At 50.0% G+C, this 27,036-nt stretch overlaps 3 protein-coding genes across 4 annotated transcripts in view; all 3 read left to right on the plus strand.

Moving 5' to 3' along the window:
• The window catches only part of Tfiia-l (transcription factor IIA L), a 35,590-nt gene extending 22,745 nt beyond the window's left edge, over positions 1-12,845 (plus strand). For both annotated transcript variants that reach the window (XM_077681657.1, XM_077681658.1), the window contains one exon: positions 12,667-12,845. In XM_077681657.1, coding sequence (XP_077537783.1) covers positions 12,667-12,774 — 108 coding nt within the window. In that variant the 3' untranslated portion in view covers positions 12,775-12,845. The remainder of the gene's footprint in view (positions 1-12,666) is intronic.
• Positions 12,846-14,090: 1,245 nt separating this feature from the next.
• Positions 14,091-18,678, plus strand: Spn-b (X-ray repair cross complementing protein spindle B). Its single transcript, XM_077681661.1, has one exon. The coding sequence runs from the start codon at positions 14,504-14,506 to the stop codon at positions 15,383-15,385; it is 882 nt and encodes a 293-aa protein (XP_077537787.1). The 5' UTR covers positions 14,091-14,503; the 3' UTR covers positions 15,386-18,678.
• A 1,181-nt stretch (positions 18,679-19,859) lies between these two features.
• Past1 (putative achaete scute target 1) overlaps positions 19,860-27,036 on the plus strand; it is a 40,780-nt gene continuing 33,603 nt past the window's right edge. Inside the window, exon 1 of the mRNA XM_077681659.1 lies at positions 19,860-20,870. Within this exon, the coding sequence (XP_077537785.1) occupies positions 19,956-20,870 (915 nt within the window). The 5' untranslated portion in view covers positions 19,860-19,955. The remainder of the gene's footprint in view (positions 20,871-27,036) is intronic.

Genomic DNA, 27,036 nt, shown 5'->3' on the forward strand with positions numbered 1-27,036 from the left:
CCGCACTTGTGGCATTCTTGAACGCACGGTGCAGAAAGGCCGGCTCTGCAGTCAAAACGTGCACAAGCCGAGACCTTTCCCGTGTGTTCACTGCACACCACAGAGGCGCCTACTGCTGCTGGTGGGCACAGCCGGGATGTCGAGCGCACTCTCTCCACACCACCTGCTGCACACTTTCCCCAAATCGCAGACACCGCTCCCTCCCTCTGGCCGTTTCTAGGCATTGGAAAGAACGGGGTCAGGACGCAGGAGTGCGCTACTTCGCTGCGTGTTTTGTTGTCGATGCAGGGAGGGGCCCCCTGCCTCCACACGCACTCCCAGGGAGAGGGGAGCTGTGCAGATGTTGTGGCACGAGTGCTGCGTACGACGTGCGGAGCCTTGTCGTTAATCTTTCTGTAGCTTTAGAGGGAAGAGCACTACACATGGCTGTGTCATTCTGTTGGTTGCTCTCGTTCTGTCTAGGGCCAGAGGCCTTTTCACAGATCACGTGTCAGAAGGATAAAGCTGTGTTGCAGCCAATTCAGGTGAAATTCAGCTCTGTAGTCGCATGCCGTACGCTGATGTTAGTGCCGTGTGAAAAGTGAGCAGTCAGCCGGCCATCATTTTTAAAGGAAGGTCTTACTACTTCCATCCAGCGGTTTCGTGGAGGATGCGCAAGTTAGCCTTTTGACCGGAGACACACGCCCGGCGACGCTCCCCTTGAAACGCATCGCGTGATTCGCCAGGCCCGCTGTCGGCACTGCGCACAGAGCCCAATGTTAAAGGAGTACTGACACCAAATTTTTACGTCATGTTTCTATTGCTTAGATCGGTGCCTATGGGGCTAGCTATCATGAAACAGTAGTTCAAATACATCAGCGCACGATAAATGAGGAACTATAAGGCAGCGAAAACTGCCGTCAACGGCTGCCGTTTAAAGAAGCCCGGAGTTCGCGGGCGGCCAGAAGTACGCTAGGACGTCGCGGTTTCTGCTGAACAGGGCCGGCGCTATCACGTGGGTACGCGAAAACCTGTGACACTTCATCCACGCGCCTGACGGTTGCACCTTGCCATTAGCCGGGTGCCGGGTGGACGTCACGGAGTAGGGGAGCACGTGGCTACATCACCTCGTTTGCTCTACCACACCCTAAAGTCACATGATGTCGATTTCGGTAAAAGCCTCCAAGCACAGCAGTCTCGTCGGCGCTACATTCGCAATCAATTTAGGATATGTTCCACGCGACGCATGCTGTTCATACTTTATGCAGGGCATCCTGGTGGGTAAAGGAAACGGAACTGTACAATAATATCAGCCCCGAAAATTGGTGTCAGTACCACTTCAAGGGGGAGACGCGGGTCTTGGAATCCCAAAATTTCACCAAGAAATCATTTTTCGAAACTGCCATTTTCAGAAAGTAGAGCTATTTTTCTTCTTGTCAGCTAAATATTAAGACCAAGAGTACGTATTTGAGCCATAATATCAATTTATAGCACCGACGACCGCTACAATCAGCCAGTATTCGATGCAAAAATACCATTTTTTTTTCGGCGGCTCGCCGCTCGGATTCTACTAGCGCTATGGTGTCCATCTTGGTCTCATTTGAAAGTGCATCTTTCCGTTTTCAAATCCCCGCAAGAACCGTTTCATCCATTTGTTGCGAGTAAAACCGGGGTAGGAAAGAGACGGAACGCGCCGCCTAATTGGTTACTGACTGCATGTGACCCCAGGGCGCTATCTCATTGGCTGGGCGTCGTAGGTCATCGGCTCAGCACTCTCATCACAGTGCAACAGGTCATTTCCTCATCTATGCGATGGCCGGCAAAAGGCATAAAAATGATGTAAGTATGTCCATCGATAACCGAAAGGTTGAACGGACAGTATTAGAAAGCGCGCCTGAAATACGCTTTTCTGCGTGTCTGGCGGCAACTTATCACGAGAATGGCGCTGAGGCGGAAGTAGGCTTAGCGCACTTGTGGGCTGCCGAGACGATAGCGTTAGCGATATGATTACACCTGAGGGCGCACTAATGTGCGTCTATCTTTAGATCAGCAGCAAGTAGATAAAGTGGGGGGTACCGCCTGCCGACAGCGCAAAGGAAGTGTGTTCATTCTGTTATCGACGATGCCGCGGCGGGTCGACCCACTTCTCGGCGCACGCTTCCTCGTCGGCAGTTTACCACATAGATGAGCGATTTGAGAATGATAAAGGCTCGCACTGTGCACAATGAGCAGTGGTGACGTGATATACGAGTACCGTATTTTCCGGTGTATAAGTCGCTGGGTTTTCTCTCTCTCTCTCTCTCTCTCTCTCTCTCTCTCTCTCTCTCTCTCTCTCTCTCTCTCTCTCTCTCTCTCTCTCTTCTTTCTCTGAAATTTTTGTTGGTGCGTCTTATCCACCGGTGCGACTTATGTATGGAATAAATACGGTTCGCGGAGGCCGCGCGTGGCCAGCGCACGTTAAAAGACAGCTCTATGGTCTGAATGAATCCGAAGCCCACCGATGCGGCATTTCTCATAGCCCATATGTTGCTTGGGGACGTTAAACCTAAGAATTCGCAGCTTTTTTTAGTCAAAAACAATGATAATGGCCTGCGACAACCGCATGTCACTTCCTGCCATGCGCAGTAACTACAGGGCGATTCCACGAGAGAACGAACATGCGTGTGCACGACCATTTTTTGTTCATTCTTGGTTTTTTATTATATATGCGCGCAATATGGAAACCCCCGAAGATCAAGTTTGTTTTCTCCTGAGGTGCGTAGTGCGGGAGAAAAAAATGTTTGAATGTGCCCGGAGTGCAGCGGTGGTTCCGGCAACTGCAGATTTTTTCAAGTTTGCGTCTCTGTGTTCGTCAAGGAGTACAAGGGGTGTGTATAAAATGTTTCGGGCCATAAACTAGACCAGAATGCTAATCAGTGTAATGCAAAATCAGCGTCCAGCAGCGAACAAAAAATTAAAAAAAAATTGTGAAATCGGCCCAGACGATAGTTTGTTACTGTTTTTGACGCCCCCTATCTGCATTTCTTCTTTTCTAAAAAACTTGTGTCGGCCATTTTGTTGGCCATACGTGTCTAAACACATCAGCAAAAGATGGTGTTAGTAGAAAATTTATAAGTACTAAAAAAAATTGAATAACTTCGGCTCCTTTTCAGAAATTGCGGAAATTCAAAACTCAATATAAAAAAAAACCCATACGCGATTTTCTTCACAATTGCGGAAACAAGACTGCTTTACTTGGACAACAAAACTTTTGAAAAACATGTTGCATCATTCTGTTCAGAACAAAGTTATAAGGGGCCAAACTTGGGGCCCACGCTACGCGTCTTGGCGCACCGCGGTAAGTTCCGGCCGCTGTTGCCGGACGTTGCGCGGGTGTACACGGGCGGTAATTCACATTTAACTGCCACATGCCGGCGTGGTCAATCTCTTTCCAATATTCCCAAACGAAAAAAAACTATTCTGGAGATTCTTCTTTTTTTTTTTTCCGCCTCTGTTTCCCTAATGTGTTCTTTAACGAGCTAACTTTCTGGCCGATACCAGGTCGAAAGCGCCCCTTTGCGAACGCCACTCTTATAGGGAAAGGAAAGAAGGATTCGAAAGTTTTTCCGGTGGTTATACCGGGTAGAAGTGGTAGGAGTGGTCGAAATTTTTTATTATTATGGCGCTGGCGCTTCGGTCACAGCACGAGTAAATTACTAAAGGGATTTCAGATTTTCTTCACAAGAATATTTATTCAAGTAAAAAGACACAAGTTTGGAAATTGGCTGTCAGACTACCGTGATTAATTATTTAGTCAGGAACACAGCAAAAGGCATACGTGTGGGAATACAACTCAAGTAAAATCTTGATAATATCTGCACCACACCTTCCTCGGGCGCTCATACAGTCAAGCACAGGAAACTGAAAATGGGCAAATGGCAATGGGCTCACTTTCAGCGGTTCTGGCAACAGTTAAACGCTGTTCGTTTGGGTATTGCTTCGTGACAGATCACACGTGCCAGGACTGGATGCCTCGGATGCGTGGCAGACGCTTCCATTCTTCGCGCTTTTCCATGCGAAACTCTTTGATGCCTGCAGCAGATGCGTGAATCAGGGTCACCTTCTTGAGCTTGCTTTGCAACTCGGCAATCATTTCAGCTGCTGACCGAATGACGTTGGTGCTGCCTGCCCTCAGGTTGTGTAACGAAGCGTGATGTTTTACAATACCACCAACTCCATCACACGAGTTTTTTTCCGTGTCCGGTAGCAGAGAACAGCCACTTCGCAGACATGTAGTTTGCTCTGGAAAGTTCGTACAGCTGATATTTGTTCTTGAAATGGCTGGCTGCACCGTCACTAACGTAAACAACGTGGCTGTACACAGGGGCACTTTCTTCCAGGCATTCGTGCACCTTGTGGAGCGCATAGCATGCATGTGCGGTATCGTGTTGCATGTGATCGCTGACTTCTGCGAAGCTCTGAACCGATTTTCTTGTAGTTACAACGCACGTAAACAGTGAAACCGGTGTTTTGTGCCAGTGGTACGACTGGACTTCATTTGGCAGAATAACTGTCCAATTTTCAGCGAAGTCGAAGTGCAGTACAATGCTTGATCGCCGTTCGCATCTTTTCGGTTTGTTTATGGCAATGGCCTGGGTACGCCTAATATAGTCATGGGAAATCCACTTGGTGACCCATTTGCCTAGCTCCTTCACGAATGCAGCTGGCGGTACACTCTTTTTTATCGGAGAACCATTTTCCCATACAGCATACGTGACGTCTTTTTTGTCCGAAACGCCCAAAGCGGGCATGGCAAGGTTGTCGGCCATTGGGCATTGCCGGCACTCGCCCAAGAAACACTGCGTCGATGGTGAGGTGCAAAGACAAAGCTCCTTTAAGTTGCTCATTCTTCGGTCAACCCCGGTAACGTTTTGCAGGGCCAAAGCAGACAGGTCGGCATTTGCACAATAAACACAGACGCACACTTCATGCTGGGGTGAGTGCAAGACCCATTTCGGGCGTAAATAATAAAACTAAAGGTCAATCCATTCCCTCCTTTGTAACTGCCCGTGCGCCATCTGTTTCGGTTGCCTGCGCATCGGAGGAACCTTTGTTTTTTTGTTTTCCATCCTGCGAAACACTGGCGCCGCAAAGGGGCGCTTTCGACCTGGTATCGGCCAGAAAGTTAGCTCGTTAAAGAACACATTAGGGAAACCGAGGCGGGCAAAAAAAAAGAAGAATCTCCAGAATAGTTTTTTTCGTTTGGGAATATTGGAAAGAGATTGACCGTGCCGGCATGTGGCAGTTGAATGTGAATTACCGCCCGTGTACACCCACGCAACGTCCGGCAACAGCGGCCGGAACTTACCGCGGCGCGCCAAGACGCGTAGCGTGGGCCCCAAGTTTGGCCCCTTATAACTTTGTTCTGAACGAAATGATGCAACATGTTTTTCCACAGTTTTGTTGTCCAAGTAAAGGAGTCTTGTTTCCGCAATTGTGAAGAAAATCGTGTATGGGTTTTTTTTTATACAGTCTACGCCCGTTACAACGGACCCTCTGAATCCGGAAAAAAACGTCCGCTGTAGCCGAAGTATGCAGTAGTATCCGACGGGTGGCTATGAGCTCTACAGTGAGTACTTTGACCGATATTGCATGCATAGTATATACACTTTGTTCTTTCTACATGCCTGCAGCACCTCTGCACAGTGTTCGCGCGAGGGCAAAGAATCGCGTAAACACCGTTTCCAAAACTTAGCACCGGCACTTCGAAAAGGCCTAGCGCATGTGGTCAAGCGTGTAAAGACGCAAGATAAGCTGAGCAAATAACGCAAGAATATAACTAGGCGCAATTATAAACCAGCTATAAAACATCAGTCGTGCCCATCAGCATTAGCTAGGCTCTTTTAAATCCCCTCACGACGAGGCAGGTTTTCCCGAAACCGTTCGTCAAACAAATCGGATCGCTGCCTGACGTTCCCTCAAGGCAGATTCCACATTTTTAGCGATTTTATTCTGATCATTGAAACAGATGTAATGAAATAATCTGATGACGGTTAGCTGTAAAATCGAAAGTTAGACCAGTTGGACTGCGCACGGTTACCGGCAGATTGCACACAATGGATGGGGAACAACCCCTACTTGAGGCATTTCTTACCTTTTTCACCGAACGGAACGGGAACGATGCATGCGTGGGAATAATAAAAGCCGAACTTCACTGAACCCGAGTTTTTTATTACATAAAAAAACTGACGAGGGCACACTCGCCTCCGAGTGCACCACTTCGAGTATTCGATTGCCCTGTTTTCAATCTCACCGGAGTCGTGTTTATCGGCAGCGGCCTTGTTCTTGATGGTACAGCGGACACTGTGCTTAGAAAGGCCTGTACGTCTGGCGATGTCAGCCTGTTTTTCCTCGTGTTCAACAGCGTTAATTACGCTTAATTTATCCGACAGTGAAATCAGCTACCCTGCCGCTCATGCCGCTGGTCGCACAAAAAAAAAAAGCCACTGGCTTGGCTTGGCTGCCCCAACGAGCCGGCTGCCAGCAATGTTGCCAGACATAATAGTTTTCTTGCCAAAATAAACGAAAAAGCACACCGGGCGCCAGCCCCGCGGAAGTCCGCTATAAACGTTGAGTCGAAACAATTTTCGCCTAAAATTTAGTCCGTTGTAGCCGATAGTCTGCTCTAGCCGGGTCCGTTGTGAGCGAAGTGGACTCCATTTAAAATGCATGGGTACCAGACAAACCAACAGAAATGGTCTGTTGTAACCGAAAGTCCGTTGTTGCCGGATCCGCTGTAACGAGCCTAGACTGTATTGAGTTTTGAATTTCCGCAATTTCTGAAAAGGAGCCGAAGTTATTCAATTTTTTTTAGTACTTATAAATTTTCTACAAACACCATCTTTTGCTGATGCGTTCAGACACGTATGGCCAACAAAATGGCCGACTTACAAGTTTTTTAGAAAAGAAGAAATGTAGATAGGGGGCGTCAAAAACAGTAACAAACTATCGTCTGGGCCGATTTCACAATTTTTTTAAAATTTTTTGTTCGCTGCTGGACGCTGATTTTGCATTACACTGATTAGCATTCTGGTCTAGTTTATGGCCCGAAACATTTTATACACACCCCTTGTACTCCTTGACGTACACAGAGACGCAAACTTGAAAAAATCTGCAGTTGCCGGAACCACCGCTGCGCTCCGGGCACATTCAAACATTTTTTTCTCCCGCACTACGCACCTCAGGAGAAAACAAACTTGATCTTCGGGGGTTTCCATATTGTGCGCATATACAATAAAATACCAAGAATGAACAAAAAATGGTCGTGCACACGCATGTTCGTTCTCTCGTGGAATCGCCCTACAGTTCAGAATAAATTCAAAGTAACATCAAACTGGGTTGCAAAAACAAAATGCAGCCTATAAATTATTACAGAGTTACTCTGAAGGAGGTAAATGTGCTACTAATTTTTAAAATGACAGCTTGCTGATAAGTTTCGATTTTCAGGCCGCTTCCGTTCGCGTCACTTCTGTCCGCCATGACACCTTTATTGCGCTGATTTATGACAGCACGCAAGAGACGCGCGACGTTTGGAGAGGTGGCCAAATGGGTCTTCGATGCTTGGAATTCCATTTCTACAAAAACAGTTGTAGCCAGGTTCATAAAGGCTGGAGTGATGCGGTCCGCGAGTGGTGACGATGTTGGCAAAGAAGACATCAGTGAGTCGGAGGACGACAGCGATGCGCCGGCGGAAGTCCCATTTGAAGTTGCTGAATTATTTGTTGGCGAGTTGGAGGAAGAAGACTGGTGGTTTTGCCTAAACGCCGTCTATAGGACATGCCATCTGTGTGTATCAAAATAAACCATTTTTGAGAAGTTAGTTCTGTCTAGACTTTGGACAGTATATGCACGTGTCTAGCCCTCCTTACCGGGGGATGCGTTCATAGGCGGCGGCCGCCGCAACCATGTACTTTCGCTGCACTTTCTAACGATCTGATTCATTATGAGTTTACCTAATTAATAAGTGCGCCTTGTACACCGATGCGTGTTATACACCGGTGCAACTTATATACGTTTTTTTTTTTTTTCGGGAAAACTGTCGTTTTGAGGGGGGTGCGACATAACATGGTGCGAGTTATAGACCGGAAAATGCGGTACAGTGCTTTTGTACGTGTGCATCGAAGTCCCGATCACGGGCACAGTGGATACTCCTGCAGGCGCGCTTCTCCTAGGGGTATGGATGCCATGGACCTCTCGCAGGCGCTTCCACGCTCGATGAGGAGGAGGCGGTGGTAGTGCCACTTCTTCCACACCTGTTACCCGCAAGCTAGCACGGGAAGCAGCCGCGTGGCAGTGAGAACGCAGGGAGCGATTGGGTGTGGGAGGCAACAAAGGAGGAGGGAAAGCCGCTGGGTTTCTGGCATTCTTTTCTGCGTGTCCGAGCGGTTACCACTGGTGGCTCGCGCAGGGTGGCGTGGTGCATGTTTATTTTGTCTGTGGCACGTGGTCACGAAAGAACAGAAGAATTTGGGTTTAGCAACGAAAGTGGATGTTACTTGACTGGTGCAGGCCGGTGAAAAGATGTCGGCTGCAGAGGTATTAGACAGCATTTTTGGGCGCGATACTGCGCATCAAAGCTGACATGCAGGCGAAGGCAGCTCAGTGGGCTCGGTCGCAGCCTGGCCGGTCGGAGCGGGTCGTGTGCGAGCGACTTCGTTGCAGTGCGGCTCCACACGAGGGGTGCTCGGACACCGAAGACGACAGTGCTGAGTGCCTCGAATACAGGGAATTCCCGCGCGCCATTTCGTAAGTGCCGACGACGATGTGCAGGCTGTGGCGGGCATCACTGATGCCGAACAAGTGGACCCTGACAACGTTTCCAACCGCCTGCTGCAGCCGAGCCGGCGTCAGTGTTCAGATTCGCCACTGGTGTGGCACAGTGTACAATGCAGGTTTTCTTGTGTGGACGGCGTTCGTAAGTTTGAAGACAGAGTGGTTAACCTTTTGACACAGAAGAAGAAGCAAGCGAATTTCACACACTCTTTTTATGCTAAGTGAAGTGTGGTGGTCGTGACACTGTGTTTCAATTTTTCATGCTGTGAGGAATAAATCGTTAAGCTACTGCATGTCACAGTCTTGATTGATTGATTGTAGGGTTTAACGCGCCGACGCAACGCAGGCGATGAGGCGCGCCGTAGTGGAGGGCTCCGGATTAATTTTGACCACCTGGGGATCTTTAACGTGCGCCGAAATCTCGTGCACACGGGCGTTTTTGCTTTTCGCCTCCATCAGAAAAGCGGCCGCCGCGGCCGGGAATCGAACCCGCGACCTCGTGCTCAGCAGCGCAACGCCTTAGCCACTGAGCCACCGCGGCGGGTGTCACAGTCTTGGAAAGCTGTCAGTGTTGTGTAGAGTTATCAGATAATCTTCAGACAGGCATATTTTTTATTTTGAATTGTCAATATAGCGAACTTTTTGCGATCCCCTCGGAGTTCGATATATCTGTGTTAACTGTTATTGGACGTAACGATGAACTACAGCACCATCCACTTCTGTATGCGTTCTGTGTTAAACAAACTGCTTATTACAATGCTCCAGTGCCGCGGTATTGGATAATATATTGAATCCATTTACGCAGTGGATAAATGCCCTGTGCGTCACTGGAGACGCTCAAATGCAATGCGCTTTTCCCCGGCCTTCGGAGCTTGCCTGGCTCGTGCCTGTATCATAAAAGATGTGTTCGCACCAGGCCAAGGGTCGGCTGATTCAGGACTGTGCCTGCAAGCAGTCGGTGTTTATGGCAACACCATGCCAACGAGAGCTCGCCAGCGCGTCAATGTCTGCTTGCACGCGTTTTTTCTGCAAACTCGCTCGTGGAGCAATGAACGTTACAGTGCAAAATTGGTGAATTCCATATAGAACACATTACTCAAAAAAACAAATAAATGAACTTCAGAAAAATTTTGTCGGGCATTTGAAGTTGCGAATTGCAAAACAAAGCATCTAATGCTGCAGATCACTCGGCCATGAGCTGGCGCTGCTAGGAAGGGAAATATAAAGTACATATTGTACAGCTTGTTTACTTTTTGCAGTCAAGTCCACTTATAATGATACCGTTTTTAACAATATATCTGTTGTAACGATGAACAAGGAAGCACATTTAGCTTTTGTATGTGCGAAATAAGCCACTTATTGCAATGCTCCCGTGCTGCGATGTCGGATATAATGACGGAATCCAGTTACAGGTGCACCAAAAACGCGAGCTGCCGTCGGCATGCACCGCGAGCCGCGATGCGTCTCGCATCCTTTGCACCCCTCGGAAAGTGAGCCAACTGAACCGCCTACGAGGAAGCAAGAGGGGCAGTTTTCCTTCCCAACACCCCTCTGTCACGTGCACACTGCTTTGAATTTGACCTGGTGCCTCTTGAACTGCCTACGTTTTTCCGCGGAAGGGACGTCGGGGCCGATGTTTTGGAACCGTCCGAGTGCCTTAGAGGCGATTGTTGCGCGGATACGGGCAGCAGACAGCGGTGACAGGGACAACTCTGACGACACGGTTGCGCAGCCAGGGACTTTGTTTCCGCCAAGGGCCTTTCGCCACTTTCGCTCAGCTAGGTGCTCTTGGAGAAGATGTGCACTAGCTTCACGTGCAGCCGACAAAGCTGACTGACCATGGCTTCTTTTCTGCAAATGAGTGGCAGAACCACCTTGCTTGCATGCAAATAAAATATGTTTTGAGCTCTGTTTTGTATCCTTATTTCAAAACCCGCCTGTTACAATTATCGGTTATATCGATGGGATTTCTTTGGCGTTTGAATATTGTTATAACTGGACTCGACTGTATCGGTAGTTCGAAATTTAAAATAGGCCTATCTGAAGTACATCATTGAAAGCTTCCAGGGATCATGACATGCGGTAGCATATGGGTTTATTTCTCAGAGCACAAGAAATATGAAGCACAGCGTGATGACCACCACCATGTAATTAGCGTGAAAAAAGTCTGTTTGGTGTGCTCGCTTTTTCCACTGTGTCGTGAAGTTCACTGAACTGTCTTCAGGCTTACTGGCACCATCCCAGCGTGCAAGTTCTGCATTGTCCATTGCGGCTCAACAGCGGCACGTGATGCTGAAAGCTGATGCAAGGTCACATGCATTAGGTGGTTGAGAGTGTTGTCGGGGCTGCTTGTGGTGTCCGTTTGTCCGGCGTCAGCGAAGATGGCCGCATAATTGTGACCTGCCACAACCTGCACATCATCGTCAGCACTCCTGGGCTGTTGCGCCATCTGGAAGGGCGCTGGGAATGCTGACAGCTCTCTAAATTCGCTCTTGACGCACTCGGTGCCGTCATCTGCTGTGTCCCAACGCTTCTCGTCTGTGGCCACCATGAAGCCGCTTTGCAGTTCCCGGACAAACCCACACGATGCACTCCAGAACGGCCGGGGGACGCACTGCCTTCACCTCGACGTCAGCTGGGTTGCGCAGTGTCGTGCTCGTAATTGCTGCGAAGAAGTTCGAATCTTCTGCAACCGACATCTCTTCACTGGCCTCCACCCGGCGAATGATGTCCGCCATTGTTGCTACATCCAAATTCTTCCTTTTTTGTGCAACCATGGCTCTGAAACACATGACGCGGTGCCACAAGCACAGCACGCATTACGCCTCCCTGTGCTGCCAGAAGACCAGCCTCCGCTGAACGGCCATGCAGAAGCCGTTGGCGTCAGTCCCTTCTTGTGTACCCCGGGTGAGTGCAGCAAGCGGGCGTCGCAGGCCACCCAAGCGATGCTGCGCAACTTCCCTCTCACCAAGCACGGCAGTGCGGTGTCTGGAAAATCTAGTCAGCCGGTGAACGGGGATTCGATATGCGCGGCAAAAACACTGTACTTTTGCATGGGCTTCCAAGGGCATGCTGAGACTGTTCGGTACGTGCGGGAATTCCACTTCGATATATCTGGGTGCAATATGTGCAAGTTTGACTGTAGTACCAAATTTTTTAAAAACCGTAGCCTTGTAGATTTTACTGCTTGGCAAACAAGACAAGTTGTTGCAAACAGTGTTTAAAGCAAAGCATTTTTATTTATTTTTCATTTGTTATTTTTCCCAGATGGTTTTACAGTGAGCAGAACAGGTGGCTTGTTCATTCTGCATTATTTTGGGGACTTATTTGCAAGGATTCAAGACAAATAAGAAAAGTCTGCAACATTTTCGTTGCTTTGTAAAGCAGTCAAGGCTACTGGAAACAGCAAAGAAATTGGTGCAGTAAAACATGAGCTAGGGCTTCCGAAAATCTGTACGGTAACTCCCTTGAATGTCGAAGATTCCGTTATCCGTATGACTGGGTGTAGTCCTTCCCAAGGACATCATATTTTCCGTGGTCCTAAAACTCGTGCACTTCGAAGCATCCCACACCAAGATTCGGCTGTACACATAACGTTTTAAAGAAAATCGTATTGGCTAACGTCAAGTGACGTCAACACCAGGATTTTTGTGGGGTATAATTTTACGTGCACAGTTCTATCTGGCACGTATCTGTTTAGGTGCAGTGACCTGTTGAAGGGGAAGGAGGTCTTCCAGTTGGTAAGCTTTTAGTTGCACCCTGTGCAGAAATGGCACACAGTGATTGAGTTTGTTGTGAGGAGTGGTGCACATTGCCTGTGAAGTCGGCCAGGTTGAGAGACGTAACGGGGCTGCCTTTCCTCCTTTCACCGTGCAGATATCGCGGAGCCGCAACCGGTGGAAGTTCCACTTCAAGGACGGCATAATGAACCTGCAAGGAAAGGACTACGTCTTCCAAAAGGCGGTTGGGGACGCCGAGTGGTGAAGCTCTCCTCCGTGCGAGAGCGCTGGATGCTGGGAGGGCCGGGGGAGAATAAAACGCTTGCTTGACACCTCCTCTCGTCCCTTCAATGAAGGGTCATTGGCACTGTCAGTCCTGTCTGTCTGGCCTGTGAAAACAGAAACTGGGTACACTTTTTTTGACAAAACACAAGTAGCTTAATTGAGGGGAGAATGCAACTGCAGTAAGAACAGCGCTTCTCCCACATTGCTGTGCACGTGCAGCAACTTGCTCAAGTCTCAAGCCTGTGTGGATTTGTGCGTGACTTTCCAAGTCCCGGTGCAGGATGAGAAACTATTTATCCCGTCCTTTGGCAGGATTCTAAGCTTATCTACCATGCAGCCTTAAAAGCAACCGTTAATAATAGTGTGTAGTGTGCCACCTAAACACTGAGTGGATCCCCTGAGCAGTGAGCCCGCTTGCACCATTGCTTTGCACCCGTAATTTGCAGAGTGGGATGACATCACTGTGCATGGTGTGTGGTGCTGTGCACAGACTGACTGATTGGGCCCCAGGATTTGGTGGCCCTATCCTCGGTGGGGGCCGAATGAAGACGTCCATTCGTGTGCCCATCAACCTCGCCTGCAGTGGGGCATCAAAGCCAGCCATGTGTGTGGCCCCAGGCTCCCCATTGGCTGGGCAAGGTGCGCACGTGCACGAGTGGCACCAAGAGCTCTCCTTTATGCGGCATTTTGTCAGTCGGCCATTAACTTCGAATCAATGTGTCGCCTGCGGAGTGTGCAGGCAGATCAACTGGTGGTGTGCATGAATAAACATGAAGGTCGGTTTTCGTGGCACAGTGAAATGCAGCATTGAGAGCTCCGGTTGCCATTGACGAGTGTCATTGCACTCGGGGATTTATAGAGCCTCCCAACACCTCTTCCCCCCCCCCCCCCCCCCCCCAAATCAGAATTCTGAATAAACCCTTGATTGCACTGAAAGCAGTTTTCTGCTCTTCCAAACAAGGGCAGTTTACGGAACTGGCACCTTTCAGAAAGAGGGTGAAGGGGCAGAAAATTTTTGTAATGGTAATTTGTGTATCTGGGCCCTTTGGTTATTTCATTAAACACCATCTCTGACTTGTGCAAACCATTCACCTGATTCTGCATCTGGCGCCTTTCTGCTGTTACACACCCTGGAGGGGAGTTGCGTAAGAACCTGTACGCCCCGAAGGGCATTCGTACAGTGACTCGCGCAATGTAATCAAACATTTGGCTTGCAAATATGCGAGTTCCGAAATTCGGGGGGCGGGGGGGACTGTAGGCTATTTTGCTGCCACGTGTGAGAATTTTCGAATTTTTGTGTGCTGCTCATCAATTAAAGCGTTGCATTGCTTCCACAAACAAATCAAGCGAACTCGTGTACAGGTTCGTAACGCACACTCGTTCGCGCTTGACGTGAATGTTGTACGTTGTTCTGTTACCAGGAAAATTTGCAGAATTGAGGCGCGTTCGAGACTTTTCGACATTTATATTTGGCTTAAAGTGCTGCTGCATTAACATTGATCGCCAGACGTAATGACTGATTTTAAAGAAGCCTGTGAAATGTCAGTTTAAAATTTCCCGCGGTTATAAACGCTGCAAACTGAAATAGTTTCTTTTAAGGTTATCCATTTTTAATGTTGTTAGAATAATTAAATTATAAATAAGCAACTAACGCAAAATTTACTGCAGATTTTGTTACAAAAAGCTAAACAACAACAATAAAAAGCGAAATGGTTCTCGGATTGGATTTCGCATTGATGTCAGTCACGAGGCTGATTCTCAGGTCGACAGATGTTATGGCGGGCTTATCCGAAGATTCCGAGCAATGGGTGGCCGACCTGAAGTTAACGCTACTCGAGCTGCGTTTGTGCGGCGGGCTCTCAAAAGCCGAAGCAAGCGAACGGCTATCAATAGCGTGTCGTCGCGTAGCAAGCGGCACAGAGTCGAATCAAGTGGACTCGCGGCATCTGAGCGTGGGTTGCCCCGTGCTGGACGAGTATCTCGGCGGCGGCCTGAGCAGCCGTGGACTGACCGAGGTGTGCGGTGAAAGCGGCAGTGGGAAGACGCAGCTCTGCCTTCAGACAGCCCTGGCCGCCGCCACCAGCGCGCACGTCCTCTACGTGTGCACCGAGGAGCGTTTTCCCGAGCGGCGTCTGCGTCAAATGGACCCGACCGGTGTGCTCAGCGACCGCGTGCTGGTGGCCCAACTGGGAGAGTGGCCCATGCTCGTGCAGTGCCTGGAGACGTCCCTGCCGGCGCTGCGTCGGACGAAAGCCGTCGGTCTGCTCGTGATCGACTCGGTGGCGGCTCTGCTACGCGCCGATCCCGAGCGCACGCAGGGCATTCGGCGCCTGGGCGCGGCTCTCGACGCGCTCTGGCGCTCGGGCCTGGCGGTGCTGTGCGTGAACCAGGTGACGGGCGTGCCGGGAGGTCGCACGGCGCCCAGTCTGGGCCCCGCGTGGGCCGGCCTGGTCACCACTCGGCTGTGCACGAGCCGGGCGCCGTCGGGAGCCCGCTCCCTGCGCGTCGCCTTCGCGCCGGCCTTGCCCCGGCGAGAGCCGTGTCCTTTCGTCGTCACTGCCCACGGTGTGCGCGGTCTGGCCCGCGAGTAGACGGGAATGTGGCGAAGATGCGTCGGTCGGTGGTCACCCGTGAACAGTGCCAGTGAGTGGTTGTGCAGTTCAGTGACCGCGGAGGAAGAAGAGCCCGAGTGGGCCCGCGACGCTGGGTTGAGTGCAAGCTTGCAGTGCAAGTGTCGTGTCTTGAGGGGTGGTGTATGCCGCAGACGCCTTGAACTGAGCTGAACACGAGTATTCAACCTTATTTATAAAATTTTGGAGCAAGCGACAGTTCTAACGAATCATTTTGTGCTCCCATTCTGGGGCTTGTGTGTGTTCGCGGCGTGACCACTGATCCCAACCACTGCCGAGAATGCCTGTGGAGGTTGTGCTTGACGGAGCACTTGCACTGCTGCAGGGAGGAATGCACAAAAGGCGACACGAGTTTTGGCTGAAGAAAGATGGCACGTATTTGAGTACGCAATTCGTACCTCTCCAAGTGTGCATTGTTTGGCTGGGGATAAATTGCTTGGTGGAACGTTTGCCCTGCATCTGCTACTTTGGGTGCTCTGCACTTGGCGGCTTTTACTTGACTGCTTCAGAGGGCCCATGGAGACATCAAAGGGACTATTCAAATAACATAAACGGGCTGCAGGGGACTGGTGGACGAGGGAGATGAGGTGAAGGGTGTCGAGACAGCAGGATTTGGGGACGTCAAATAAATGGCGTTGGACAGTAGCAGTTGAAGGTTCCACACGGAGGTAAGCCTTCCTCCTGCAACACACAAATAGCATTTAGTGCGGGGATGGGCTTCGGGCATCTTCGGCAGGTTTTCTCGTGTTTAACATAGAGAGTGACCACACAGTGCGCCGCTGCTATTATCGTCAACCTGTGAACGGTGGTGTGATAGCCAGGAGCTTCCCGTTAAAGGTTAACAGTTAACAGTTGAGAAGGCCCATTTGGCATGCGGTGTTCTGCCGTGCACTGCTTGTAGTTTAAACTAAGGCTCTAGACTTGCAGTAAATAGTCAAATAATGACTTACATGAAGTAAATAAACCCAGCCACAAAAGGGTTTGAGGGCACCGAAGCACCTAGTGTGTTGTGCATGCAGAAGCATGAATGCCTCAGACGCCTTGCATCGTCTGAGGGCCTTGTAGTCTTGCCGCCCGAGACTCCTTGCCTTGACGCTCCGGAACGGCTGTCCCGCCTGTTGCTGGCACCATCTGCTTGGGGGGGAGTCGACGAGGGTGGTGGACCTTGTTGGGCTGCACTGGCGTGGACGTGGCGTGGAATGCTTCCCAACGAGCCTTCTTGCTCCCCCAGACACCGGCGGTTTCTTCTTCTCTCAGTGGGCCATTTCAGGCTTTTGCACAACAAGACTTGGACAAAGTCACTCTGTCAGGGCGTGGGGGGATCAAGTCCGTGGTTCCGGTGCTTCAGTGTTTCCCTACACGTTCCCTGCAGCAGTTTCGCCTTGCACAGCACTAACACTCAAAGGCAGGTGTGATGAGCCTCTCAACAGTGTTTGTACCCTTAGTAAACATTTTACTTCTGCAAGTAGGGCGTGGAGGAGTTGAATGATTCTGTTCGAAAACCGCCCAAAACTGGTCAGTTGTGTGGTGACTAATTTAGCTCGAACTAATCCTAGCTCACAGCATCACAAAACTGTTCACGGCATGTCTGGAGAGTGTATTCAGGAGACTTGGCTGGAAAAACTTAGGCTTGCAGATGAACGGGGAATACTTGAGTCATTTGAGGTTTGCAGACTACATAGTATTGCTCACTGAATCTGCAGAACTCCAAAAAATGATTAACTGCAGTCAGAGAGGTTTGCTGTGGTGCTAAAGATAAATACGAATAAAACCCAAGTGGTGATAAACAAGCATGCTGAACGCGCCTTTTTCAGCATAGGTGACAAAATACTGGAACGAGTAATACAACTACCTTGGCCAGATGGTTAGTGCTAATTCCGACCACGGGAAAGAAATCCAGCGCAGAATAGGACTGGGTTCGGGTGCATTCAGCGAGCATTCGCAACTACTGAAAAGTAAGCTACCTCTATCCCTAAAAAGAAAGGCATCCAACCAATGCATCCTGCCAGTGATGACACACGGAGCGGAAACTTGGCACCTTGCTAAACAACTAGAAAGCAAGCGAAGGTCCGCCCAACATGCCATGACGCGAACGATGCTAGGAGTAACGCTTAGGGACACAAAACGAGCAACCTGGATTAGGGAGCAAACTCGTATAGAGGACGTACTAGCTCAGGTTAAGGAAACGAAACAGACCAGGGCTGGCCATGTGGTACGACGAACTGACAACAGGTGGACCATTTTATTGAGCGCGTCTGGGGGATAGGTGGGGGTTACAGAAGGGTCCTTTTCCGTCGATGGAAGCACCTGGAGTGCAGGATCGCTAATCATTGAGAAAATACTTTATCTGCATATTCAAACGAGCAAATGTGTGACAAAAGATTGGGGGAACACACGCAGGAATAAGTGAATTGCAGTGTTTCCCGACACATTGGTGTGTAAGTTCTTACTGAACGATAGACCCAGTAGTTTGCCAATGTTGGAACTGAACGAGTAGTTGTTTTTAAGTACTCGGGGAAAAATTGCGGTCACTGAAGGAAGGAACAAAAACACGGGTGTAGCTGTGTGCTTATTTTGTGTGTGCGTATTTTCCCAGCATCTGTGTGCTCCACTTTCAAAGCATTCATCCTTGTGTGTCGGTGCAGTGTGTCACTTTTTAAATGAGACAATGCAAGAAGTGTCGAGTGCTTTGAAACCATCTTAAAGAGCTGCCCTCCTCCCGTAGAATATTTTGAAGAATTGTGGGTTATGTAGAGTGCTTTTAATATGCACTGTTGTACAGCTTCTATAAAAGCCTACAAGAGCCTCTTCTCCTGATCTCAGTGCACACACAGACCGGTCCAAATGCTTCAGTGAAACTTATTTGCTAAGGCATCCTTCAGCCTTGCATATATTGTGTGCAAATTGCTTTTTAAAACAACCGTAGTACTTTATTTTCAGTCAGAAGAGGTGTTTGTAGCTATTTTAATGTGGGCACAAAGTTTGCATGCTCTACATATTCCTGCCCTTCATGGCAGCAGCTCCTCGGCAAAAAACTTATTTCGAGTTCATTACAGGAGGGCACAACTGAGCGCTCACTGCGGTCGGTCCCTGGACAAGGAGTCTGCCTGGGAACGACTCCCACGTGTTGTTGCTCTACAGCAAACCCAGCTAGGGTCTCAACAGGACATGTGGACCCACAGTTGAAGTGAATAGGTTGAATGCCGACTTGGGGTACCTGGTACATCGCGGAAATAAAAGCGCTGTGCAGAGGACATGCGCGTCAAGTGGACCTGTCCGTCTACTTCCCTTTTCTGGTTTGTCTTCTGTGTGGTTTTGCGTTATCGTCGTAACGGCTATTTTCACAAAAGGCTTGAATGCAAAAACAGTCTGTAGTTGCAGAGTGGACTGGAATAATGAATGGTGCATCAACGCATGTTGAATTCCATTAGCGCACCTGTGCAGTTGTTCAATACGTGTGACCATGCAGTTTGCAAGCTCCGAACTGACACATGAGAAGAGCGAAAGCAAACTACCACTGGGTTTTTCAACACTGCTTTTCGTCAAAATGCTAAACCCTAAGGTTTAAATCGGGTTTTCTTGGGGAAATCAGGAGTAAATAATTGAAACGTGGGCGTCGTTTGCAACTGCACTTGTGGTATTTGACCTTCAAGCAATCTACACCACTACGGCGAAAATAGTCACCTAAAGCGTCTAACAGAAGAAAAAAAAAAACGGTGATATATGCAACATAAACATTTTTACTATTATTGGTATTTGTTAGTCCCGCAATGTGCGTCCCGAGTCTAGGTAAGACTGCGCACCAACTGCGAAAAAACACCGGCGAATCGAACACCATCGCCAATTGATCTTGTATGAAGTTGTCCCGATATTGATGTAGCACTCGATCCGTGCCCGCCGCGCGCTTTTAGCTGCGCAAAAGAAAGCACGCACCCGAGGCGTGCGCCCCAGTCGACCGTCAACGAAGCCGTCTCTTTTTTTTTTTTTTTTTTTTTTGCAGCAGAGCGCATGTGCGAATACTCGACCAAGCAGAGTCAGTCGAGTTTACGGCGCAGAGTGGAGGGGGCGTCATGCATCAGTTGACGTCACACATGACCTTCATTCCTGGCGTGACCGCAATGTCAAAATAGATGAGAATTCACCAAACACAGGCAGTGAAGAGCAAGTCGCGGGCACTTGTGGACCACCGAAGGTACACGCTACGGCAGAATGAAGAGCATTACTAGATTGCGTCGCAATATACTTCGCTGACCCGCTTGCACTGCGGAAAGCGTGCCATCAGTGCCATTGCGTGCGACGACGTCACGCGCGTGTGACGTCAGCTAAGTACGGAGAAACTCGGGCGGGGCGGCGACCTGAGGAGGAGAGCAAAGGGGAGAAAGGAGAGAAGGTCACTATCATCATCGTCGGAGCGGAGGGGGAAGTGACGTGTGCTCCTTGGGAAGGGGCGGCAGCAGCAGCAGCAGCAGCAGCAGTGGCAGCCAGCAGCAGCAGCCTGGGGCGGCACAGCGACGGGCAGTAGCTGGACGCGATGTTCAGCTGGCTGAACAACGATGACGGCCGCAAGCGGCACCCCGAGATCTACAACACGGTCGTCGAGGGCCTCAAGAAGATCTACAAGGCCAAGATCCTGCCGCTGGAGGAGCACTACCTGTTCCACGACTTCCACTCGCCGCCGCTGGACGACCCGGACTTCGAGTCCAAGCCCATGATCCTGCTCGTGGGCCAGTACTCTACGGGCAAGACCACCTTCATCCGCTACCTGCTCGAGCGGGACTTCCCGGGCATCCGCATCGGGCCCGAGCCGACCACGGACCGCTTCATCGCCGTCATGTACGGCGACCAGGAGGGCGTCATCCCGGGCAACGCGCTCGTCGTGGACCCCAAGAAGCAGTTCCGGCCGCTGGCCAAGTTCGGCAACGCGTTCCTCAACCGCTTCCAGTGCTCGCAGCTGGCGTCGCCCGTGCTGCAGAGCATGACCATCATCGACACGCCGGGCATCCTGAGCGGCGAGAAGCAGCGCGTCGACCGCGGCTACGACTTCACGGGCGTGCTCGAGTGGTTCGCCGAGCGCGTCGACCGCATCGTGCTGCTCTTCGACGCGCACAAGCTGGACATCTCGGACGAGTTCCGGCGCAGCATCGAGGCGCTGCGCGGCCACGACGACAAGATCCGCATCGTGCTCAACAAGGCCGACATGGTGGACCACCAGCAGCTGATGCGCGTCTACGGCGCGCTCATGTGGTCGCTCGGGAAGGTGCTGAACACGCCCGAGGTGGCGCGCGTCTACATCGGCTCCTTCTGGGACCAGCCGCTACGCTACGACTCGAACCGCAAGCTCTTCGAGGCCGAGGAGCAGGACCTCTTCAACGACATCCAGGGCCTGCCCCGCAACGCCGCGCTTCGAAAGCTCAACGACCTCATCAAGCGCGCCAGGCTCGCCAAGGTACGTCCCCCGCATTGCGGCATCCGGCTAATGAGCGCCCCCCCGGTGGGGTGCCGCCGTCTCCCGTTGCCTCGAACGAGGCGACAACGGGTGTACCGTTCAGCACTCGATCACTTGTCAGGTGACGTACGAGCTGTCACCCTCACGAAAGGGTCGTCCAGACTGCCCAAGGTCGTAACCTTTACGTCTAGCAGTACTATGGTTGAGCCGGAGGACGTCGTAACCTGTCGTCACTGGTGTTTTCCGCAGCATGTCTGTGGTGCCATAAATACCTTGGTGGTCTGCCTTGCAGCAGCAACAAGTCTGTGACCACAAAGCTGTTGCGACAGCACTTGTTTCATTTTTCAGTACGCACTTACCACTAGGGCTTCTTTGGGGTTGAGGAAACTGAACCTACTTGCGAACACTGCGAGTCGTTGATGCTTCACGATGGAAGTGGGGCTCACACACAGGTCACTGACATCTGATGGAGTCTCGCTTGACAGACGCTAGCCACAAGAAAGAATGGAGCACTTAAATGGTAGCAGCACACAAGACAAGTAATAAAAGTGAGGTTGGCTCAGCTGCTTAATGTATGGAAACTTTTGAGAAACAGCTGGTTGGGAGGTTTAATTCGAGTCGAATGAATGCAAGCGTATAATAGTTGCACTGATTGTATTGTGCAGATGGCCCACTATACATGTTTGATGTTTGCAAGGTGTATTATTCCTGCATTCTAAGGAACATTGCACCTGTGCTATTCGAAGGCATATTATTCCGTTATCAAAAAGCCCGCCATAAAAAGCGCGTCCATGCGTAACCTCCAAACAATAGCTGCACACGTAAAACATTTGTAAAAGCTTTGTCTTTTCTTCGGTCATAATTGGCATGCCCTTTGTCTCGTTCTCTTGTGCCGCTGCTAGCGTGGGAATCACTCTCGTACATGTGTGTGCACCTACACAAAAAGATTATGCGTGTTGGCAGTTGCACAAGCAGGTCATCCAAAGGCCCCTTGCAAACCATGGAAATTTCTCAGTGGCAGTACAACTGACTTCGTACGCACAGCGGCCTTTTTCTCGTAGTGGTGCACCAACATAGCTTTGCCATATTCTCTTCAGCATCATACTGGGCGTTGGTTGTTATGGTATCTCATGGTATTCTCGTGGTATGGTGATATTCTCACGTGTCAAACATACACCAATCCCCGTATTTTTTTGTCTAAGTACTTTCTGTACCCTTGAAAGAAGTTCACTCTGTAACGCCGACTGCTGTTTTTATTTTCGAACGTTCACGTGGCTTAAGATGTGGCTTTTATTGAAATCTTATTGGCAGTTGCTTGTTCCACGCATCTTCAGCAGCAAAGTTTTCAGAGTACGGCAGTAGCAGTCCTGAGGCACGGGAAGAACCGAGCAGCAGTGGAGCAAACGCTGTCTTCTTCAATAAGAGTGTGCTGAAATTTAAAAAGAAAATCGGGCTAGCCTATAGCAGGTGACAGGTACCAGAATACAAATGTACCACTCTTGGAAACAGCAGAGGTCATGTCCAGCCTAGCAAGACTATTATCGTTGTTCAAAAGCTGGGAGAGATGTTGAAGGTGGGACCTTTCAAACAGTCATTCAGCCATTAGTGTCCCTTTACAAAAGGGAGTTGTTAAGCCTCGGAAGCTTACAATATTATAAACCAAGTCCCTTACGATCACGTGCCAGTACCAGTAGCCCAAAGAAATTGAAACATATATTTAGTCCACAGGAAAGGTCATGGCAAAAAGGTCCACACTCGCAGCCTGCTTTTTAATATACGCAAGTTATTCACCAAAGCAACACCCGAGTTCACCGAGCAAGTTGCACACCAGTCTTACTAATACAGGAAGATGATAGAGGAGTACAAATGCCTCACAATTAGTACCCACCGCGGTGGCTCAGTGGCTAAGGCGTTGCGCTGCTGAGCACGAGGTCGCGGGTTCGATTCCCGGCCGCTTTTCTGATGGAGGCGAAAAGTGTAAACGCCCATGTGTACGAGATTGTGGCGCACGTTAAAGATCCCCTGCAGGTGGTCAAAATTAATCCGGAGCCCTCCACTACGGCGCGCCTCATTGCCTGCGTTGCGTCGGCGCAATAAACCCCACAACCGATCAAATCAACCTGACAATTAGTGGAAACTCAAGCCACGTGAATGAAACTGGGTCAACAGTTAACACTGGGCAGGGTGCTTTTCGGAAAGGCTCCCCCAAACATTCACAACTGGAACAAACTGGTATTGTAGTGTGGAAAAATTTTCAGCAATTGTAGGGGCCTAAGTGCAATGTTTTCACTCCCGATAAATCTGTAAAGGCCCCTCTTCACGAGCCACACGTTCCTCATGAAAAAATCCTGTAATGAGTGTGTGGGGCATTTGCAGAGGAATGCTTATTCCACCGAGTGACGGAAAAGTGCGACGAAACAACCCAATGGAACTGAAGCTTACTGCTCTCGGAGGAAGGTTTCTGTCCAGGCGCCAGCAAATTTTCACCCTGCAGTGGACGCCCAGCAAGTGATGACCTTTATGCGAGTTTTTCTCCACAATGCAGTCGTTTCAATGGCATTGGGGGATATGGTTGCACGTCAGGTGGCGCAGTCTGGTGTGGATGGTTGTAAAGTGTCTTGGAATTTATTTCCAAGCATCTGAAGTGTAATGGCTTTTTTATGGCACAATTTCTTGTTTTCACTTCCGCCTGGCTCTCTGTGAACAGTCAGTCTTTCTGCAGTGTGCCTTTTTTGTTAGAGGTGCATTTGGCTGGTATGCTTTGGGGCTGCGAGCATTTTTTGCATCGCTTCAAAGATTAATGGATGCATGTGTTTGGTGGCGTTTGTTGAATCGTTTTGTGGATTAGTTGGGCGGCCGTCCTTTATAGAAATGTGGAAAGGTTCCAGTCTCCTGTGGCACTCTTTTCAGTTCCATTGTTCGTTCCATTCTGATTCCTCAGCACTGTGGAGTTTTTGAGAGGGAGGAATGTTGGAGAGGTGCCCCGTGAATGGCCACAATGGGCTGATTGCAGGTCAGCGTCGCATCGACTGCTCCCGGTCTCCGCTCTTCAGACTGAATGAAATCTGGGATAAGGCCACGCAGAGAACGGGGGACAATGGCTTCACCTCTGTAAGAGGGGGCAGCAGCAGATAAGCGCAGAATGTCCGGCCATCCATCGATGCAAATGTCCCGATGCAGTTGTACGCCTTCTCCCGAAGCCCAAGGGTGTCCAAGAAGGGAGCAGTCGCCGAAAATGCACTCTGCTTGAGGGTAATGAATAGCTTGCCGTTTTTGTGCACAGCCATTATTACCCCCCTCCCCCCCCCTTTTTTTTTACTGTGCAATCCTGTGGTGTTAAACAAACGTGCCTCCCAGAAAAAAAGATGCAACTTAGTCTTGGGTGAGCAAACCTACACGCACACGCAGAGTACTACTGAGTAGGGCAGTGCTAATATCCACGAGGAGCAGCTTTCCTCTTGTTGTGATCCATGACTGTCGCCCTGCGGTCCTTGCCACCGTCTCTTGTGAGAAATCCTTTTCCTCCTCTCGGGTGAAGTGCGACGAATGGCCTGACTGTGGAAATTTCAAGAGGCTCCTCAATTCAAGGAGCTCTATGTAGGACTGCGAGCCCTCATCTCAGAATGGTGTTTGCAGCAGTATTGTGTGGCCTTGAAGGCAGAGAAAGGCTTCAAACGAAACGTATCACTTTAGCAGTGCTCGTTGGGCCAGTCTGTTCACTACTTGCGGCCAAAAAAGCATAAAACAGACAGCGCAGGCCGGGGCTGCATTCTTTCGACTCGCCTTTCCCCCTTCTGGCACATTGCTTGAGCAGTGCCTGCTCTTCTCAAGTCTCATGACAGAGCTGTGCTGCTGGCTGCAGCCTCGCTCCCACGCCTGCAGAGGCCTTGGGCGTGCACAGCTTTCACGGCGTACTTTGCCCTTGTGATGCCGAGCTCCTGCTGCACTGGGCTGCCACCCTGGTGGCTCGTGCGCGACTCAGACGAGGAGTGCAGGGGCCTGTTGCGAGTCGTGTGGGCCGTGGCGCAGGCACTGGGGGTGCGGGAGGGCGTTGCACCGGGCAGCAGGGCCCACACGAGCACTGCACAGCCCTTGCCGAGAACACTTTCTACCTGCTGCGCTTGACTGACGTCATGTCTGAAAACTCTTGTTTGACATGCCATCAGGCTAATTAAGAGGGCCGTGACACGGGCTCTGTCAGAAGTGAGGGAGGCCATTGGCCGGTACCTTGGTAGCATCAAGTTGTTTTAAAAGCTGGACCCCACTTGAGGTTACCAATCAGTTAGTGAGTCCTGTTTGTTCAAAGACTTAATCAGTCAGTAGGGCTAGCATATAGGCTGCTGTGAACGTGCTGAAGGGTGGTGAAATATTAACAAATGCTGTTTGGTAGAACGTTTGGAATCGTGAAGCCTTATTTATGGCATCGTACTGAGGGTTCATTCATGCTGTTTTATTTCATGTAATGGTTTGTCTAAGGTACCGAGGTAATGAATGGTGAATGAATGATACCGAGGTTATGAATGTCGTACACGGGGTGTAGGAGTTAGATAAGCGAAACAGGGCCACTGTGCATCTCTGATTAGCACTGTGTACGTTGCATGTTGTACCCGCAATGAAACTGCATAGATAAGAGCCAAGTTACGCGCTTGTCAGTAGCTCTTTCAGAATTGCACGTATCGCTCTTGCAGTAAGGTTCCGTAAAAAGGGGTATGAAATTTCAGATTTTTTGTTTTATTCGCCACACTGATGTCGGGGCAAGCAGGCAGTCATTCATTCATTGTGAGCTGACGTTCACTGCCTCTTGGTGCACACACCACAGGCGGAACTTTAGCTCTCAAGCATGTTGGCAGAATGGGGCCAAGCGTTTCTTTTTTCGCATTGACCTGGGAGGCTTACTTGACCTAGAACAATGGTTGAACTTGGAAACACACAGGGTGGGAGGAGTTTGCAGGCATGTGTGCGGACAATGACACGAACAGAGATATTGTGGCAGCTGTGCGAGCTAATCACTTGCACAGATATCGCTGCAATACACTGGTCTCTACTCACGAGAGAATCCAGTGTGGAAAAATTCCCAACCGGGCAAAGAGTTCCTGGTGCTCGAGTGTGGCAGATGACCGATGGGCATGATCCCATGGGGGGGCGGGTCAGCAGCAGAATATTGTGGTGCATTCTACGCGTCGTCAATCTGGGGCAATTTCTGCGCTATTTTGTTTTTCACTGCGCCGATCATCTCGCATCAACGCACTCCAAGGGGCGTCGCTTCGTGTTACTCTGATTCAGCTAGAACTGATTGTGCCGTACTGCTTGATTCACATTCAGTCGCTCTGTTGTTGTGTGTCTTTCTGTTTTGTTTTCCTGCACACTTGGTTAGCGCTCGAGGTAGGCCAGTGGAGTTGAGCATTAGTTGAATTGCCAGGGTTAGCAGTGCATGCTCGGGATCGTTTGTTTTTTTAATTAGAACCCAACAGTTTTAATTAGAACCCAACAATTCATTCCTCACCATCCTGTAGAGACGTGTAGGAATTGGGTTTCACTGATTTAGCCCGATTTCTCCCCATGAATTTGCCATCCGTAATTTCTGGTCATCCCTGGCATTATGTGCTGGTTGTAGATTTTTCTTTTGAGTGACAGAGGTAGCTTACTTTTCGTTATTTAAGAGTGCCTGCTGAGTGCTCCCCAGCTCATACCTATTCTGTGCCGAATTTCTTGTGGTTGGGCTCAGCACTAACCATATGACGGAGGTAGCCGGAGATGCCATGTGGAGCTGAAACTTTGCGCCTTACTAAACAAATGGAAAGCAAACTTATACCGGCTCAACGGGCCACGGAACGAATAATGCTAGGAGTAGCAGTGCTCAGGGACAGGAAATGGGTGACCTGGGTCAGAGTTCAAGTTCAAGCAAAGAAAAAGAAATGGACTTGGGCTGGCCATGTAGTGAGACAAACCGGCAACAGACAGAGTGGATACCAAGAGATGGGAAAGGCCAGCAACACGATGGAGGGATGAAATACGGAACTTCAGGGGCCAACTGTGGACCAGAGCAGCGCAGGACAGGACCGGTTGGAAGTCCGTGGGGGAGGCCTTGGTCCTGCAGTGGGGCCGAGTAGGCTGATGATGATGATGATGATGACGACGAATTCCTGGTCGCAGAATGGGGCTGTTC

This window comes from Haemaphysalis longicornis, unplaced genomic scaffold, assembly GCF_048455015.1.
Source record: "Haemaphysalis longicornis isolate Haplotype H1 unplaced genomic scaffold, Haemaphysalis longicornis Haplotype H1 scaffold_8, whole genome shotgun sequence".
Taxonomy (NCBI): Eukaryota; Metazoa; Arthropoda; class Arachnida; order Ixodida; family Ixodidae; genus Haemaphysalis; species Haemaphysalis longicornis.